At 42.2% G+C, this 19,390-nt stretch overlaps 2 protein-coding genes across 3 annotated transcripts; one reads left to right on the top strand and one right to left on the bottom strand.

The window, feature by feature from the left end:
• Positions 1-484: 484 nt before the first annotated feature.
• Positions 485-10,812, top strand: zbtb40 (zinc finger and BTB domain containing 40). The gene is made up of 12 exons (XM_046381565.1): positions 485-632; positions 1,302-1,494; positions 2,867-3,291; positions 3,467-3,660; positions 4,555-4,765; positions 4,979-5,347; positions 6,290-6,496; positions 6,965-7,129; positions 8,205-8,419; positions 8,517-8,673; positions 9,393-9,619; positions 10,086-10,812. The coding sequence occupies exons 2-12, from the start codon at positions 1,343-1,345 to the stop codon at positions 10,299-10,301; spliced, it is 2,538 nt and encodes an 845-aa protein (XP_046237521.1). The 5' UTR covers positions 485-632; positions 1,302-1,342; the 3' UTR covers positions 10,302-10,812.
• Positions 10,813-11,472: 660 nt separating this feature from the next.
• On the bottom strand, positions 11,473-19,156 carry LOC124054972 (probable transmembrane reductase CYB561D1). Of its 2 annotated transcripts, XM_046381544.1 has the most exons (4): positions 18,658-19,156; positions 18,111-18,440; positions 17,596-17,633; positions 11,473-14,714 (listed from the first exon to the last, which is right to left on the bottom strand). In XM_046381544.1, the coding sequence occupies exons 2-4, from the start codon at positions 18,265-18,267 to the stop codon at positions 14,211-14,213; spliced, it is 699 nt and encodes a 232-aa protein (XP_046237500.1). In that variant the 5' UTR covers positions 18,268-18,440; positions 18,658-19,156; the 3' UTR covers positions 11,473-14,210. The 2 variants fall into 2 exon arrangements, with proteins under 2 accessions (XP_046237500.1, XP_046237509.1); XM_046381553.1 differs by having other exon boundaries at positions 18,111-19,156.
• Between the last annotated feature and the right edge of the window lie 234 nt (positions 19,157-19,390).

Below are 19,390 nucleotides of genomic sequence, written 5' to 3'. Positions count from 1 at the left end.
AGACAACATCAGTTAAAAGCTATCCTTCCAAAATCACAAGGTTTTCATCTGTATTTCATCATTTGCAATGCAGGATTCTTTGATTTAAAAGGTAGTTTTCATTTGTCTTTACTATGCAATTATAAGTAGACAGCCATAGATCATATGTGCAGTTTCGAACATGGAAAACACATCATGCCTCGAACCTCTTAATTTGGTACGACCCTGTAAATTATCAAAATTTTGTTTCAATTTTTATTAATGCGGTTTGTGGTTTTATAACAATTAATTTGAAGCCATTTATGACATATTTCACATGATACAGGGTGTTCCCTGGAGTTTCATTAACAACCAAGGCTACTTGTTGGTTGAACCCAACTGTTTGCCGTCATTTTAGGAGAAGTAAAACTCCCAATTCCCTAACATATCCGCAATTTAATTAAATTCAATTCAACTGGTCAAAATTTTATCCATGTAGCCTGAAAGGCAAACTCCTTAAGCATATGAGCAGACATTTCCTGAACCGGAAATGTCCCCATTTGGTTGCCGTACCGTCTGTCTCCATTTTCAAAACGGCTAAGCTTTATTGCGCACACCGGAATTGTTCAGCAAAGACGTTTAAATAAAGAGACGGATCGTTTGAATTATTCAAGGTAAAGACATCCATTGACTGGAAGCTGTATGTCTGCTCGTCGTCAGGATTTTTTTTTTCAGTGTTGAAAAACTCCTGTACCCCAATGATTTTCACTGACCTTACATCAGTAACCCTTTGTAGATTACATTAGCAACCGTAGCTAAAGCTAATAACGGATAGTCTGCTGGAGCTGGCTAGCTTGTGTGTTACCTTGTGAACTGTGACGGAATACACTGTGAACATGAGTAATTTAAACACGTAGTCAGAGCTGAGACTCGGCTGTGGAATACTTAGTTTTAATGTTGGGAAGGCACGGTAGCTTTTAAAGTATTACCTGACATTCAACTGTTTCATGTGCAAATTCCTTTCGAATGGGAGATATATGTGAGGTTGCTTATTGGTACAGACACAAGATTCAAATTCCAGTAGCTACTTGACACTTCTTATGAATATTTGTGGTCCATTTACTAGTTCGGCACACATCCAGCGCACAAAACGTCGACATTAATTACATTAGCTCCATCTGAGGAGCATCTCCCCATTTTGTTCGATTCCACTAGATTCAAATTGCATGCACAGTATTCTGGCTAGTTTCAGTATTGCACATGTTTGCTGAAGGCTGGAAATGTTTTTGTTTTTTTTAAAAAAAAGAAAAAAAAAACCTGACATGATGCTCTGTCCACACAAGAGAGAACGGAACATTGTCCCCCATCCAGACCGTCAAACAAAATGATGGAGCTGCCCAACTACAGCAGCCAGTTGATGCAGCAGCTGTGGGCTCTGAGGAAAGAGGGCCACTTCTGTGACTGCACCATCCTGGTGGGAGACAAGCCTCACCGGGCGCATAAACTGGTGCTGGCTGCCTCCAGCATGCTCTTCAGGTAGTGTGAGCAGATATGAAAGATGTGCAAAGTAGAATATCTGACGAATTCATATTCAGCAAATCTGATGTCGTTAGAGAAAATCAAACTGTCTAGTATAAAATGTCATTCTTGACCACGATAATGGCAGTTTGACGAAATGATTTTTAAAATCTTAACTCAAGGTCCGCTCACTAGATTTTACTGGAGCTTTCGATTACATCTCACTTTTTCAGCATAGTTTAAAACTCCAGAAAAAGCTTGTAAGTGAACCATAAGAGTATTATGTTGAGGTCTCTGATTCCTTTGCAAATACTTGAGGGCAAGTTGTTTGATGTCTTCATAAACATCATACAAACCTCTCATTTTAAACTCACCTGACACCATGTAAAACTACAATATTAATCATAATATCCATTTCCTGCACGGAAAACCCAGCTGACACTCAGGTGTACTGATAACTAGCTTGCTAGCTAGCAAGTTTAAACACATTGATGTGTAGAAGAAATTTTTTTTTTTTTCTTTTTTAGCTGAAGTCTGATAGCTTAGTTAAATATGTAGCAACATGCTGTAATGAAAGTGTGCTTGAGGACATGTCCAAGTCTCAGATCTCATCTGTGCATCAGAAGTCTGAAGTGAATAGTCCCAAGTGTTATCTAAGTGTGCATATCCAAGTCAGTCTCAAGATCAGTTCAAGTGTCAAGTCTCGAGCGAAGCCTCACCTTCCTGAAGGCTGTGCCAAGTTGTCACTGCAAGCCTGAAGTCAGTCGAGGCGTCAAATCTAAAATGTAAAAGTCTGGAGTCAAGCAAATTGCAAGATGATTTTAATGAATGCTGACCATTAAATTGACTCAGTGTTGTCTTTTTAGCAGTGTTTTTACATAGCTGAGTCCATGTCCTTTCAATTCCCACTCCTAACAATATATCTTTTGGCCATACAAAGCGTACCTGACACTTGTCTTACCAATTTTTTATTGTTCCAAAATTTTAGAGTGAAAATATCACTTTCTTGACACAATCCTTGCTTTTAAATCTCAGGTCAAGGTCAGTTCTCATGGTATTCAACTCCACATCTTAAGTTATCTGTCTAACTTACATTTGTCTGCCTCACGTCCAAGGCTTGTGATTGCATCTGTAGCAGTAGACACATGGCACCTATATGGACAGATTTATTTACTTCTGTGATTTTCTTTCACATAGCTCATCAAGTGTTATAAATTTCATATCTTGCTTTTTCTAACGGTAGTAAGGGAGGATACAACCAATTTGTAATTTAACAAAGCTGTGTTTATCATAGCTCTGTTAAGACAATTAGTTAAAAAGAGATGACTCAAGGTGATTTTCACTTGGACGTGTGACTTTTGACAAAGAGAATGACGTTATTCTCTTTCAGGTCTCTCCTGGATGACTCCGACACCATCTCCATCGACACAACCATGGTTTCCTCGCAGGAGTTTGGCTGTCTGCTGGACATGGTCTACACTGGCAAGCTGCCTCTAGGCAAGCACAACGTCAGCCGCATTGTCGCCGCTGCAGACAGCCTGCAGATGTTCGACGTGGCTGTCGGTTTCAAAAACATCCTCACTAATCTTGTCAGCCAGCAACCCCCAGTCCCTGTCCTGTCTACACAGATCCCAAGCCTAGCTGTGATCAATAAAGCCCAGACCCCCAACCCCAAACGTCCAGCTTCACCCGGTGAGAGCGAGTCGGTTCCAGACAAGACAGAGCCAGTGGCTGAGCTAAAGAGGGACAAAGATCAGGGTGACCATGAAGACTCAGGGGGGCCAGCATGTAAAAGAACCTGTGTGGAGTCCTCAGGTCAGCTTCAGCTGCTTACCATGTTAGAGGCTTGTTGTTGGGAGTTTAAAATACATAAATGTAGTAATGATCCACTTTATTAGGTCCAGTCCAGTACAATATTCACCACCACAACCTGTTATTGTCTCAACACCTTCTGACTGCACTCCATGTTTCCATGTGTGTGTTTACACAGAGCCTGAAGAAGCCAATTCCTCAGAAAGCGTAGCAGAAGAAAGCAACATGACGGCAGCCCAAGTGTCCAATGAGCCTGCCCCTGGTATTCAGGAACATTTCTCTCAGCTTGTGGAGCTCCTCACCAGCATGCCATCCGTCGTGGAGCTGCTGAGCCAGGCAGCGCAGAGCAGCCTGGATGAACACGAGAAACAGGTAGAGCAGGTCCTGAGATCCCGATGGTGCCCAGAAGTGACATTCACATTCACTGTTACTCAGTAAAACATATCACTGCTATGTTACAGGTCGCATACTTTTTACTTTAGGTGTGTACTGCAGCTGCTCTTAAAAACTGTTGCATGCAGTATGCAAACAATTGGGATATACTGTCAAGCTGTGAAAAATATATAGACCTTGTACTTACACTTACACACGTCTTTGACAAACAAAACTGGGACCCTTTCATAAAACAACAGCTCAAATGAATACTACAGTATTGTTCTCTATACAGAGAATTAAATTAAAACCTTAAATCTTAGATTATGTTTTGAGATTTAATTGCCTGTAGTGTTTTTATTATGGTTCACATTGCATGAATTCACTTCAATGTACATGTACTTCCTGCAGGTGTTCCATATGAAAAGGGTCTTTTCTTAGGGTCTTTTCCAACCCACGTTTTCTTTACCTCAATGGAAAATATCAAAAGGGAAAATAAACAAGTGAAAGAGAATTAAAGAAAAGACAACCACAGCGCTCAGAGACTGACTGCGTTTACGCTAGGCTACATCACTACACAAAAGTGGATGATTGGTGTGTTGCTTTAAATGTTGTTGCCACATGGTATTATCTTAATGTGTTTCATAAAGAATGCTCCAGAGTGTCCCATGTTAAAGGAAATATGAAAGGAAGCATTCAAGGACATTTCCTTAGTATTTAGTGAATCGAACGGGTCTTATAATGGCTGCCATGAATCTTCTTACTGAAACACAATTCAGTATTCTTACTAAAACAGGTAAAATTAGGAATAAAGGCCTGTCTCTGTTATAAGAACTTCAAATAAAGGCCACCTTGTAGCGAAGGTAAATAAAGGTACATTTCTGTTCCCGCTAGGTTGTGTGTCAGTGCTGCGAGGAAGCAGATCCCTGCTCAGCATTGGAGAAGCTGGTGGGCACAGTGAAGGAGGGGCAGCTTACTGAGGGAGCTCTCCTCAGGCTGCTCCGGGCTCTTCAAAAGAAATCTCCTTCCTGCTTCCCCAGACCACTGCTTCCTCTGCTGGAGGAGGAGGGGAACCCGCAGGAGCCGCAAGCAAACCAAAGTGGAGGTAACAAAGAGTGCTTTGTGATTCTTTGTGAGCGGGCCTCCTCTCTCTGTTAAATAAATACGCATCTGTCAACTTTAACAAAACTAAGAAAAAAAAAATAAAATCCCTTTTGAGTTGAGTTATTTTGCTGCCATTATACTAATTTCTATTCACTTTACTGCTGGCATGTTTATCTCTTGCTGCTGTGATGTGATTGTAATTGTTGTAAAAAAGGTGAAGAAAATCAAGGAGAGGACGAAGAGGAAGAAAACAGCAAGGAGGAGACCGAGGAGGACGAGAAAGTCCTACATGCTGCGACGGACTCTCCCTCCCCCCCCATCTCCTCCTGTTCTTCCCCCACCTCCAAGCGTTACACCTGTCGCTGGTGTAAGAAGGGTTTTGCCTACAAGTGTCGAATGCTGGCCCATGTGAAGCGCTGCCCCATGTCCCAGGAGCATGAGCAGCAGTGCCCTCATTGCCCCTCGAAGTTGCCTAATCAGCGAGCCCTGCAGAGGCATCAGGCTGAGGCTCACCGCAGCACCACACGAGTGAAGAAGAAGGTGGCCTGTGACCTCTGTGGGCGAAACTTCGCCCACCCATCAGGTGAGAGCGGGTTGCTACAGGAAGCGTAACTGGAGCCTGAACATACTAGCCATGCTGGTTTCTTGTTAAGAATTTCACATGATGTCAGGCTGAAACTAAATTATCAGCAAAATGGTGCTGCATAGTTGAAAACATTTTTTCCACCCGCAGACGGTCTCTGTTGACACATCGTCAAACCCGTCAGCCAAACTGCAAGCAGCATGGCATTTCCAGCAGCATGTTTAGCTTCAGATTTTGCATTCAGACTAGAGCCCAGATAGTGTGACATTTGCATTCATTTATTAGCAGCAGGTTCTTCACTCACCATCAGTGGCTGCTTGGCTACTGGCTGACTGGTAACATCCATTCATACTGATATAGAGGTGCCTTTCTAACCTGACCCTTCTCACTGTGAGGGGAAGGACACACAGCAAGCTGTGACTTCCCATTCATTTAGCGTGAAGATCCTTCACGAGGGGCATGGTGGCTCTTAGTGTTCTTCATCGTGTGATAATTCACACAGTAATCCCTGGCTGCTCGACAGATGATTCAGCCAGTTTGAGCAGTAAACATGCCACAAGATTAACTTCCTCTAAAACTCGTTTCGTGAGCGGACGGGAAGGGACTCACTACACATGATACAGTCCTCTCTTACTGTAATGTTACATTCAGATGGTACATGGTACTTGCTCTGTTCAAAGAGAATATCTCCTGTTGTGAATGGATACATGTATTGTCCTTAAAAGTAACACAACTTCCGGAATTACGGAAAGTGTATATGGTCCCTTAATTCAAAACAAATTCATGTATTTCACATTTGTAAAATGGTTGTTGTCAAACAGGGCAAAGATTTTGTTTCCTGTGATTTTTTTTTTTGCAGACGTGAGTTTTGGCGCGTTACCAAGCTTCAAGAGATTAAAGTGTGTCATGTTTCTGCTCCCTCTGGTCACATTTCATTTTCAGGCATGATTTACCACAAGCGCACTGAGCACTTTGAGGAGAAACCGTTTGCTTGTGAGGACTGCGGCGCAAAGTTCGGCGCAAACTCGTCTCTGAAGAACCACATGAGGCTGCACACGGGGGAGAAACCTTACCACTGCAAACACTGTGACATGAGCTTCAGCGTGGCTGCTGCACTCGCATACCACACCAAGAAGAAACATTCTGAGGGTAACACACACACACGCACACACTTGTGTTATAATTCAGAAAATGTTTTTGTGGTTTACAGGCCTGTTGGTGACCTAGCAGCACTGCTGAACAATATAATAAACATAAATTCATTCATTTAAATTGCAGATTTTGTCAAACATCAACATAAATTATTGTGTTGTCTTCTGACTGCATTTTACCATTGCAGTTAATAAAATGATTCTTATTATTATCTTAAATAATAATACGGTAGCGTGTGGGGAGCCTGTAGTCCGGTGGCTTGGCAGCAGATATTTCTGTAGCTCTTGTAAGAAGACAGCAGCATGGGTGTTGTCTTTTGGTATCCTTTGGGCTCCAGTCGATGATGGTGCCTCCACAGACTTCACAGTGTGCATTTCAGGGGTTGAAGTCGTGGGTGTAGAGTGTGCACAGGAGAGGACTGAACACTTTGCTCATCATTCATTCCATGTTTTTTTTTGTGCTCAGGGAAAATGTATGTGTGCCAGTACTGTAAGGCCGTCTTCGCCCAGTCCATTGAACTGACACGACATGTGCGAACACACACCGGAGACCGGCCTTATGTGTGTCGAGAGTGTGGCAAAGGATACAGTCAGGCCAGTGGCCTCACTGTCCACCTGCACACCTTCCACAGTAAGAACACGCACTCACGCAGCTTCATTCATACAGGTGCTAGCTTTGTACATTGTAAGCAATATTTATATCATTGACTGGCTTAGATTGTTTCCTTAAAAGGAATAGTATAAAATATAGTTTCTCTCAGTCACCGCTAGAAGTGTGCGGTGATGGGTGTATCTGCAGAGACTCTGCCCTCTTTGCTGGGGTGTTGGCCTTGGCGCAGGATTGCGTAGCCCTCAGCCAATAACAGCGAGGTTGGGACTCGATAAAATCGTAGCAACCAGGTTACAGCTGTCTCTGTTTCTCTCAATGACTGCATATAAAGATGGACGACATGACAGCTCACCAAAAATGAAGCCAAAATAAGCCAAAAATTGGTTGCCCCCTTTTGGCTGCCTCCGGTACAGCTCGTAAACCCTTTCCCCTCCATGTTAACAGATGGGACACATGTCAAACTGAAAAACCCAACACGTCTAAAAGGGTTTCCCATCATTTTAGGTAGTTTTATCAGGCCGGTGTATGTTCAAATGTTTTAATTATTTATTTGATGTTACAAAGAGGTTGTGAAATGTCTTGATTGATAGCTGAGTGCTGCTCATGATTGCTTCATTTGGGTGTATGGGCAGGATGCCATGGCTCCACCGCCTTATCACTACTGCACAGTTGTTGGCTCCAAATGATGTCATCAGCCTAAGATCACAGGGCTCGTATCTGGAACATTTTGACTTCACTTTTGTACAGTGGGATAAAGTGGAGATGTGTCATTCATCTCTATATATGGTGGTTCGTCCATGGTCTGTCTTGTCTGTGTCTGTCATAAAGTGCTGCAGGTCTGTCTGTGTGAGCTGCACAGAGACAGACAAGAGCAGAGAGACAGGATGAATCCTGCACTTCAGCTTTATTCACACAAAATCCAGAGGGTTGTGCAGAGGTTTGGTGTGTTTATTTATGTTTTAGAATGCAAGCACTGTGAAACAAAAATAACACCCCACCACCACCAATAGAAATACATTTGTAGAGTAAAAGCTGCACCGACAGCAGACTGACACAACTATGTCATGATTGTGCCTTTGCTCCCACTCCTTGTCAGATTTGTCGGAGCCTCATGACTGTCAGAAATGCTGTCTGAGCTTCTCCTCATTGGAGGAACATCGCCAGCACATCCAGGAGTTCCACCCAAAAGAGTTCCACAAGTGTCCTACCTGCAACAAAGTGTTCACCAGCGCCGCCCTGCTGGACAAACACAAGGGCACACACACTGGAACAAAGCCCTTCAGCTGTGACCTCTGCAACAAGTCTTATCAGGTAGGAAAAGGATGGTCAGCTTAACAGCTCAGAGCTGTTGGTGAGCTGGTCAGTAGTGTGTTGTGTATTTAATGTACTTCTTTCTCTGTTGCCATAGCAACTGTCAGGTCTGTGGTACCATAACAGGACCAACCACCCCGATGTGTTTGCTAGTCACACCCGGCAGCTCAAGACTCTGGTCCAGTGTGATGTCTGCTTCAAGTTCTTTCCTAGTGCTGCCAGCGTGGCCAAACACCAGGCTGCTGAACACCAGGGTGAGGACCTCACAGGCTGGACCCGGGGTCTGACTCTGGTCCACATTGTATGGTAGATAGCGGTGTAAGGGCCAAAGGTGACTCTCCACCAGAACCAAGTGGCCTGCAAGACAGATCAAAGAAATCTTTTGCTTCCTTCACAAATTAAATAGCAGTGACGTGAACTAATAATCAAAAACCCAAAATAATCTAATACTTACTTTACTGTATTGTGTAACCAAAAGAGATTACAGGTGGAAATTAGGAGAGATTATAATCCACTCTACACCACTCTACTATACTACTCTTCTTTAAAAGTCCCAACTGCATCAAGTACAATTCAGATATCAACCAAACAGCCTAATGCAGTTATTTTATTTCCATAAGGGTCAAAGTTTACTTACCGGTAAGTAAGATTAAAGTCTCTCCAATTTAATTTTCAAAAAAAAAAGAAAAAAGAAAACACTGTTGTGGTCTTTTAACAGGATTTTATCTTACCAAGTGTATCAGCGTTTTTATCTTCGGCCTTGATCCTCTGGTAGCTTAGTCAGTGCTGATCGCTGCTTGGTGGCACAACATGAGTTTTAAGGATGAAACTTATCTGATATCACATTTATTTTTTAAAGAAGCTGTTTATCCTAAAGAGGTTCATCCAAGGAAGACGGCTGTGAATCAAAACCAGCCCAAGTTATTATCTCATGGTCATCAACAGCAGACTTTCCCGTTTGTCCATCCTTCAGGCTCAGCAGCGTCAGCGGTGCACTGTCCATACTGCCAGGCGGTGTTGGGTGGGGAGGAGGAGATGCAGGAGCACATCAGCAGCCAGCATGTCAGCGAGCAGAGCTGCCCCGTGTGCTCCCTGGTTTGCACCTCCCAGGTGGAGCTGCAGGAACATGTGATCTCCTTCCACATGGAGCCACAGGAGGAGCAGGAAGCCCCAGAGGAGAAGGCCTCCACCTCCCAAACAGTAAGAAGCTCTGCTGCTGTACTTAGTGGGATGGTGTATATATGTGTGTGTGTGTGTGTGTGTGTGTGTGTGTGTGTGTGGTACACAAATCTTAGAGCCTCAGCTGTTAAATACTGAGAAATATTGTTCACCTCAGCTCAGTTGGTTAAGAGTAGAGCTGAAATGATTAGCAGATTAACTGATAAATAAATCAACATCCAATTAAGCCAAAGGTAATTCTGACTATTAAGTAATCAGTTTAATTTATGCACTGGGCTACTACATTTATATTACATATATTTGTTATTTTTACAGGTTACAGTTTTACAGTTTTAACTCAATTGACTGATTGAAAAATTCTGCTTTAACATCACTGATTGGAGTGGAAACAAAGTGCAAAAACATTGAAATGTCATCCAATAGAGAAGTGCAGTCATCCCTTTAGACATGAATTACTTTTTAAAATGGAACTTTGTTGTCCTATCAGGTGACTGCAGCAGATCCCACAGGCAGTGAAGGAGGAGAGCCAATCACCTCCGAGGAGCAGGCACAGCTGGCAGCCGCCCAGCAGGTGTTTGTGGCTCTGGCAGGTGGAAGAGAGGGCGAAACATCGGCGGAGGTGGTGGAGGTCAACATGTTGGAGCTGCTCAACAGCTCGGTCACATTCATCTGTGAGAACAAACCCTCAAATGCAGACTCTTAACCATCGGATTGGAGGATCACTGTGGACGCTGAGCAGTTTTATTATCTTCATCAGTCACTACAACCCTGACTCCAGTAGGGATGCTGTGTAAAACCTAAATAAAACAGAATGTGCTCATTTGTTAATCCTTTTTGACATATATTCTGTTGAGTTTGATGGCAACAACATGTTTCAAACACGTAGGGACAGGAGCATCATGACTGGGTATGAAAAGAGCATCCTCCAAAGGCTCAGATCACAAACAAGGAGGGGCTGAGGTTCAGCACGCTGACAAACACCTGACTGTATCACTACAGGGGCACGCAAACACTTTGTAAAACTGTCACAGTTTGTTCTTGAATGATTGTATTCTGTTTTTATTTATGTTTTATACAATTTTTAGAAATCAACAAATGCTCAACTGACACGATTCCCAAGCCAAGGATCCTTTGTGTTGTACGTCATGTTTAAAATATTTTCTCTGGTGTTTTCTCTTTTGTTTTGAAGTTTTAATAAATGTGGTTAAACTGTGTTTCATTTTAGTGTATGGGTTCATAAACCCCCGGGGGATGTTTACTGTCTGACTAATCCCAAAATGGGGAAGCCGAGTTTTCAGTTCTCGATCAGCTCAGAATTAGGTCAATCAAGTCTAAGTATGTTTATCCCACGTTAAGCACTTACATAGGGAATGAAAAAAAGCCATCATCAATGAACCTAGATATGTCACCATGGCAACAAGTAAATAAAAAGCAGAGTCTCCATTTTAATCCAGTAGAGACAGAAATATGAATGGATCATATGTGGACCCTGTCAATAAGTTAACACTATTCTTGACTGATGGAGAAGGTTTGCTGTGTTTCATAGTCTTCCACTGGTTCCTACTGAAGATGTAAATTAAATCTTTAAAAAAAAAAAAACTTCACAAATGCACTAAATGTACTAAAGGATTAAAGTACTAAAGTAATTTCCTAAAACAGCTGGTCACCGTGGGTTCTTTCTGTGTGATTGCTACACGTCAGTGAAAACAGCAGCGATTTCTTCTCTGAGATGTAGTTTCCTGAAACACTCGTCCACATTTGTTTGTGCGGTTTATCAGAAACATTAAAGGACACCATGAAAACAGTTCAGGAATGGTTAACCGCTTGGTGTGGTGTTCAGAGCTGGATGTGTCTCATTAAGGGATTCAAACAAATGATAAAAATTCACTTTATTACAGACAGTTCACAGGCAGCCTGACAGCCTACATTCTGAATGCCTCATACACTCAACAGGCTCAAACAGCAAAGTCCTGAGTAGTAAGTTAAACAAAGAAAACGTTAGTGAGCGAATTGTGCTCAGCAGAATGTTGTAGAATATTTGCAACATTTAATGAGGCGGGAAATAAATTCTCTAAAGCCTCTGAAAGTGAAATTACAAAATTCATATTAAATCTCAACCTGTGACTGCTGAGGAAAATCTGACTTAAAAAATCTGGTACTTAAAACTTCTGAGCATTTATCGCATTGCATGTTTAACATCTGAGCTCCAGTGAAACCAGCCCACAAGAAGAACTCACTTTTCTACCAGCAGAAACAATTTTCCAGGACTCAGTGCATTTTACATGTGACGAGGGCTTCTGGAGAACCAAGATACACTGAGCTATCATTCAATATTTTGTTTATTACAGACGCCATGGATACCACTGTTTGCAGTCTGAAGACTTTGCAATGATTTTTAATGCGCTATCTATTAATTACAAAATGAAATATTACAGATTTGTTTACATAAAGCCGGCAGTGAATAAGACAAAGAGGCCAGACGCTGGAGGATCAGTGCATCTAACAGCTCTCTGTCCATCAGGTTCTCTAACACTGTTTAAAAATAGTCCTCATTCATCTGTTCCAGCAGGCCCTCACTCAGTATTGTCCTCATTGTTATGCAATGAAATAACCTGCAGCTGCTTTCCTAGAGGCCTATTTTCACTAGCTGCTACAGGTTAGAGGTAAAATGTGTATTTTTGATTTTGGGGTGAACTGTTTCTTTAAGATGGTTGTAGAAATCTATAAGTAGTTCCATAAGATTTTGATTGGTGGTACTTAATGGGTGGCAAGAAGCTGAGGTTTATCATCTCCTCTGGATAGAAGAGAACTTCAGAAAAATCAAAGCGTTCCGATGTTCACATTAAAGGAAGTTTTAATTTACTAACAACTGTAGCTCTGAACTAGATGGAAAAGTCTAGTGACTGGAACAGGTCTTTTCCCAGATAGACTTGCTGAATATTGAGCAAACTGACAAACTTGACTGAACAAAACTTGAAGCCTACGTATGGTGGGACTGGTTTAATTTGCATTAGCTTTGCATTAGCTGGAGTGATGTGACTGATGACACATTTGCCAATACAAAGCTTCTGCCTTTGCCTTGACCGTCAAAGCAGCACAAGATTGAGTGCATGTTCGTGTTACCCACTGATGACAAAAGCAAATAAAACACGAAGACAGAGGCTAGCAAATGACCACTAAAGGGACAGGGGTCACAAGTACACAATGACAAAAAAAAACCAAACAAATAGCACATAAACAGCAGGCGCCACATTTAGTTACTGTTCTGTTACTGACCAGTAGATGCTAGCTCTAAGAAAACTCAGAAGTGAAGACTTTTTTTCTTTCCATTTGTGCACATAATCTAGTAATGCATATTGCCCAAATAGTAACTTTTTATTCCCCAAATTTGTATTTTTGTATGTACAACAAAAATACTTCTAAAAAATGTCTTCATTCATCAAATGGAATATATGTAATGATTCTCCACAATAAAATACAGCTACTAGCGTGCTGCTAAAACTTCAATCGTTGCACTACACACAGCAAAGTGCAGCATCAATTAGTACTGGTACAATGACTTCACACATTCAATAGACTGATGAAATTGAACACTCTGTGTGCACAAATAAATAATTTGAGGGTACAAATTTGTACAGACAAACTGTCACTTCGAGAGTACAAACTGATCATTGGTGAGCACAACTGATCAGAGTCAAATGCAGTGTTTGAGATTTGCATGTCTAACCTAAGACTCTGCCCATTTGCCAAATGAGGATTTTCTGGCTCCACAAACTGACAAAAATTTTAGCAAGCAATTCAACAAAATTCAACAAAACTTCCCCTCAGATAGCTTTGCCACAAAACCATGTTTTTATCATCTCATGCTTTTTATCTACAAAGGCATGGATTTGTGAGGGTAGCAGAGGTGATTCCACAGAAGGCTGAATTGACCAGTTCCATGTCAAATGATGGCCCCTGGCTCCATCTACTTGGCTTCGTTCCTTGCACAGTCCACATAATGCCGGTTACAAGGATCTGTGTGCTCTTGAAATTCAAGTCCCTTGAAGCAGCATGATCTGTCCACAGGATGGTGTGCTTTTTCTCAAGGATGACCTCACTCTGTCAAAGCTTGTACAGCTGTGCTCTAGTAAGAGTTGTGCAAAACTCAAGTTATAGCAGGAGTCAAGGAGCTTCTCTAGATCTTGATCTTCTCTAGAAGATGTAGATCTCTCTACTGACTCAAGATGGGTCCACATCAGAAGGTACGTATGGCTGTGGCAGTGTGAGTTGTGGTAGGACCTGAAGCTAGTTTTCCAGACTCTCAAACTCAAACCTGGAATGAAGTCTGGAACAGCACTGAGCAGCTTTTGCTGTTGCTGTGCTCCATCTGGGCTGTCAATATTAGCAAGAGCAGCAACTTCTTAGCACCAGGAAGTGGAGTCTCTGTTTGACTGACATACAGTTCTGTCCTATGAGCTTTCCCTCCAAGCTGCTTTAATGGAGAACTTTGCTTCCATCTCAGAATCAGAATTCCTTTATTTATCCCTGAAGGGAAATTCTTGATTATTTGAGCCTTACAGTAAATTGTATTTCCAACAAGGCCCCTTACAGAATAAAGCAAATGTGCCTCTTAGCTGGTGATCTTCTTGCGGGGTAGGTAGGCATTAGTGATCTGGTTCATCACCACTAGGGCGGGGAAGAGGGGCAGCAGGAGAAAGGCCCACCAGGCCACTCCTTTCACTGTGGCCTGGAACCAGTCTGAGAACATGGCTGACATGACAGTGACTGTAGCCAACAGGTAGACAACCAGGCCACAGGTGGCGTGGTACAGCTTCAGCCTTGGCAAAGAAGAGAGACGCAGCAGCTTAGGAAAGAGCACGCAGATGCCGCAAGCTGCTTGGAGCACGGTGGCGGCCACGGTGCAGATGCCCAGCATACTGTGCCAGGTGACCAGATGGGGGCGCTCTGATACATTCTTGCTGGCCACCATGAAGCCCAGCCCGGTGGCTGCAGCTATTAGTACCAGGGCCTGACAGAACCAGTGAAGACGGACTTTAACCTTCCGAGATTTGCAGCAGAAAGGAGATCCTTCAGCCGAGAAGAGGAGGATTCCTTCGGTCATACACAGGCAGTACTGCAGAGTGAAGCAAAACAAAGGTGTTACTAAATGTGTTTCCCTTCTTTTTTTAGGAAAGCAGGAAGAGATTTTATTTAGAGAAATACAAAACAAGGTGCTCCATTTGAAGAAAATAAAGGATGAAGTGGGGATGAAGAACAGGTACATTACATTCTCACATCAGGACACCTGTGCATTATGGCTACTATACTGTACTATGACCCCTTAACAAAGGCCTAAAGAGAGGCTGTGTTTAATTCACATGTTTTTATACTGTTGTTCAGCTCATGTTTAGGTAACTTTGACAAGTGTGAGTTAACGGATAATTCCAGTTGTTGCTTTTGTAGCTGTCAGCCATCATTTCTACTGGCTAAGAAGGCACTGTCCCCAGTAAAGAAATTAATGAGATCTTGGAACAAAATCTGTCAGTGCAGACAATTGTCTTCATTTGAACCTTCTGATAAGTAGTGGGCATATCCTCAGCCTGATATACGTCTGTGACCACAGAGCTCCACTGTTTTCCAAAAGCCATTAAAAACACATGAACGAGCCACACTTTTCCTCGAGCGACCTGCTCCTTCATTACCATGAACAGACACACATACTGTACTTTATTTTCAACTCAATCCCACATACACCATCCTGCTGCAACAAATACTCATTAGAGCACCAAGTGTGGATTAATGTGCTGAAAATAGTCCCAGCAAATGCCACATATCCTGCTGGATGGGAAATGCTTAAAAAAAAACTGTTCAGCCATGCACTCCCAGCCTGTCCAAAATCCTGATTTGCGACCTGAATTTGAAGATTCACGTCTTCCATAGGAATCAGAGGGCTTGGTGATAAGCACCAGCAGAGACATCAGAATATATTAAGATGCATAATGTGGGTTTGGGGCTTTTCATGGGATTTGCTTACAATCACTAAAATATAAAATAGAATGTGTAACTCAGAATATGTTCCCTGTTCTAAAGTGAGGTCGTGCTCATAGTTAATTCATAAACTACTGCTGAATTAGTTATGAGTAAGACGGTCATACAGAATAAGGCATTAACAGGTGCTTTAAAATGACCAATAAAGAGCTGATAAGCTATGAATAACCAACAAAAGTTTAGAAAATAAATACCGCAGACTGAACTCTATGCTGATAGAGATCTTTAGAGATTATTAAGAAATTAACTATATACTGTGCGTGTGTGTATGTTGGTTAACAAAGGGAACATTAAGCTATTCATAGACTTCTATTGTATGTGCTTTGCATTCATTTCTGTGGAAACAAATGGGGAGGGGCTGTTTCATAATGTGTGCTCAGTAAGTTTTCATGGCTGACTTAGTGTGATGACGCATCACGACTGAGTCATCGTGCCGCTCTGCCACGAGCTGTGACAAACTCAAACATCAACCTTTAATGCCGGTGTACAATGCTGTTGTCACTAATGCGTTCTAGGTCAGTTTGTAACACAATATCTGAAGCAGAGATGTTAGCGCTCCCTCCTATCTATTATTCACAGTGGAAAGATGGAGCCACAAAGCATAGCGGGTGTTAAGGTAAAGATATGCTGACAGCTCACAGCAGCGGAGACATTCAGCTGAAGAATTACATGTGAAATAATACAGTGTGTTCTTTTATTAGTTTAGAGGTGCTGACTGCTCCTTTGTTTTGACATAAACAAAGGAGCAGACAGCACATCATTGCTTTGATTACTAACTGAAAAACCTGTCAATCATTAACAGCACTACTGTTAATGATTAATAACAGCATCTCATCTCTTGAGAGACATTAGGGCCAATGCCAGATGATGTAAACTGGTTTGTAAAGTTGCTTATTTTATCTTCTGTTTGAATCTATTTTTATTCCTATCTTTATAATTTTGTATTGTTTTCATATATTGTTAAATCTTATTCATACCTGTGCAATATTACCTGTATAGTCACATGCATTGTAACATCACTTTGTTATCAAACAGGTTTTTAACAAAATAAAATAAAGGTCAACCTCCACAGAATGCTGCATAGATTTATATAGACGATACCAGATCTAAAGATGGTGCCTATTCAGTTCAGTGAGAAATCTCTTGGTGGTCTGGTGGTCTTTGGGGAAAATGCTGTTTGGGCCAAAGGTGAGCAGCAATACTGGGAGTGGCCACTGGGAAAAACTGGAAGCAGGTCTGAGCAGCGCCACATTATCCTGGTCTAAATGATGCATTCATGAGTTTGCTATGTTGCAATTCCATATTTCTACTTTCTAAGCCCAGAACAGACAACCCAAACACTGGTTTTAGGGCAAGCCCCTAGGAGCAACCCCAGGTTTTGAAACCAGTCTAGCACTGTGGCCAAAGCTGGCAATTATGATGCACAAAATACTTTATCCCATAGGCTGACATTGAGAAGGAAATGGCTACCAAACAGTGGATACATGTTTTTGAGCATCAGCTGGCACCCTGTACCTTTAATTTAGGAATATGTACCACGTAAACAAACTATCGACAGATGTACCGAACGTATTAAAACTAGATACACACTGTGTCTCACTGATGTCTCTGTCTATTTGTGAGCACTATCATCATTCTCTCAAAGATCATGTAAAAGAAAAGCGTTAATAAGTAATTAAAAATATGATTCATTATGCAAATGAGCTAAAAAAAAAAAACAACAACACACATACACACATTATACTCAAGACAAATTTTCCTTCACTGTGTGATGATGGTTATTGCAGCTACATGATTATTTCTGAAAATAGCATTGTATCAACCATACAACACAGCAGATCAGATGGCCCTGATCAGATCAGATTACACTGATCAGATCAGATCACGCTGATCAGATCACATTAATGGAATGAAGAGAGGACCTTTCACTGGGTGTGTGGGTGCCATATGCAAAAGTGTAGACTTACTGCAAAAGACATTAACACTGGATGCCACGAAAACAGACCTGGAACAAAGAGAAACGCCAATAAGCATCTCACCTTCCAAAAAATCCTGGAAGTTATGAATTAAGGACAAAACTGATCACAAGACTAATAGTGTTTTTGAGTCACAAGCAGGGCATCAGTAAAGCTTGAAAATATTACATAAACACAACTACAGCAGCCCTACTAAAAGTCTGGCTTCGGAGTAATTTGGAAGGAAGATTATATTATTATAAATATAATATCAAGCTTTAAATGTCATTTATCCAATGAACCCCTAAAATTTCAGGGAGATGGAAACTTGGCAAATAAAACTGCTTTATTCTTAAAATCCCTGGTTACCCAGGGTAAAGCTAAATGAAGAGTCTTCCCTTCGACTGTAAAGTAGAAGGAGTTGCTTAAGGATAAAACCCAGCTATGAACCATTAGTTATTGGAAACTATTATTTTGAAATATTGAAGTAGCTGATAAAATATCCATCCGTCCATATATTCACTCACTGGTTCCGGGTCTGGACAGCAGGAAGATGATGAGGGTCAGGCCAAGGCCGGTGACGTGAGCGGCTATCACCGCCGCCCTCCGCAGCCACACGTACAGCCAGAAGTCCCGCATCCCCAGCCCCTCTCCCACCGGGCTGTACTCCACATCGGACCGCATGCCGCTCACCACCTGACCGGCTACCTGCCGACTCTGGAGAACGTGGAAGGTGCGCTGAAGAGGAGAGACACTGCGCGTGCTGTGACTGAACGCTGCACGAGCTCCATAGTCACTTAGTTACGGAGGAAGAGCCGGACGACCACAGAGAAGACAGGCGATCCGATGAGCATGACCTAAGTCAAGTTAGACACAGTAAAACAGCAACGCAGTATTACATTGTACTTCCGGTGTGTTTTAAAATACATTTTGCGTTCATGTAAAAGCTATCATAACAATCCAGTCTGCCTAATCTAATAAATCCCAGCTACTGAACTGTGCATCGGATATAATCTAGGGCTAAAATAAATGCTTAGGGGATGTAAACAGTGTATCCGTGTAGTTTCTGCCTACCCAAAGGAGAACAGTTCCAGGTTTACGCTTGGCTAGTTTCCGCGGACTTGACGAAACACTGGCGGGCGGCGTGTAATAATCCCTCCGAGGTAAATGTGGTCCGGCAATGGATTAAGAACTAGGCTGGTCAATGTATTACACGCAGGAACGTCACCATCACGAGTGGAAACTGTGCGGTCCCTCCCCCGGCTTCATACACCATCAGACAGGCCTGCTATGGGTCGTCCTCGTCCTGTCTGCTGGTTACTTATTGAACGTCTCACGTGCACCTCCCACATTTTTTTGAAACCAAAGCGATAGGTCTTACCAGGTTACAAATGATAGAGATTGTAAACATCCAAATATCTCTGCTGACGGCTCGTGTTTCGACTTGCACTTCCTGCCTGATAGGAATCACAATTGAAGAGTGTGGCAGAAGCGAGATGCTTCACGTCTTGTACCTGCTTTTCAATTTCCTCGCTTGTTTTGTTTATTTATTTTTAGATGGCGGTGTGGTTACCTCTTCCACTCTGACACTACAAGGCAGTTTTCACATTCATTACTGCAAGCGTAAATTGAAATGTGATTTTTAAGAGGCGGAGCCTACGAGTCTTGATTTGTGACATCACAGTTTGGAAGCCAATCCTGGCCCAGTATTCAGCATACACGAGTGTGATGTGGAAACTTGAAGCCTCCAGTGTGCAAACACTGAGCATGAACTTCACAATGAAGGAGATCTTGGGTCCAGCAGTTA

Source organism: Scatophagus argus, chromosome 3 (genome assembly GCF_020382885.2).
Source record: "Scatophagus argus isolate fScaArg1 chromosome 3, fScaArg1.pri, whole genome shotgun sequence".
In the NCBI taxonomy this organism is placed as follows: domain Eukaryota; kingdom Metazoa; phylum Chordata; class Actinopteri; family Scatophagidae; genus Scatophagus; species Scatophagus argus.
This window is presented reverse-complemented; position numbering and strand designations above follow the sequence as displayed.

Excerpts from the sequence above, each read along its gene's own strand:
- LOC124054972 (XM_046381553.1), bottom strand. The coding sequence starts at position 18,267 with ATGCGGTCCGATGTGGAGTACAGCCCGGTGGGAGAGGGGCTGGGGATG. Across the intron at positions 17,634-18,110 it reads GCTGTCCAGACCCGGAACCA|GTCTGTTTTCGTGGCATCCA; the intron begins GTGAGTGAATAT and ends TCTTTGTTCCAG. Across the intron at positions 14,715-17,595 it reads CAGTGTTAATGTCTTTTGCA|TACTGCCTGTGTATGACCGA; the intron begins GTAAGTCTACAC and ends TTCACTCTGCAG.
- zbtb40 (XM_046381565.1), top strand. The coding sequence starts at position 1,343 with ATGATGGAGCTGCCCAACTACAGCAGCCAGTTGATGCAGCAGCTGTGG. Across the intron at positions 1,495-2,866 it reads GCCTCCAGCATGCTCTTCAG|GTCTCTCCTGGATGACTCCG; the intron begins GTAGTGTGAGCA and ends ATTCTCTTTCAG. Across the intron at positions 9,620-10,085 it reads AGGCCTCCACCTCCCAAACA|GTGACTGCAGCAGATCCCAC; the intron begins GTAAGAAGCTCT and ends TTGTCCTATCAG.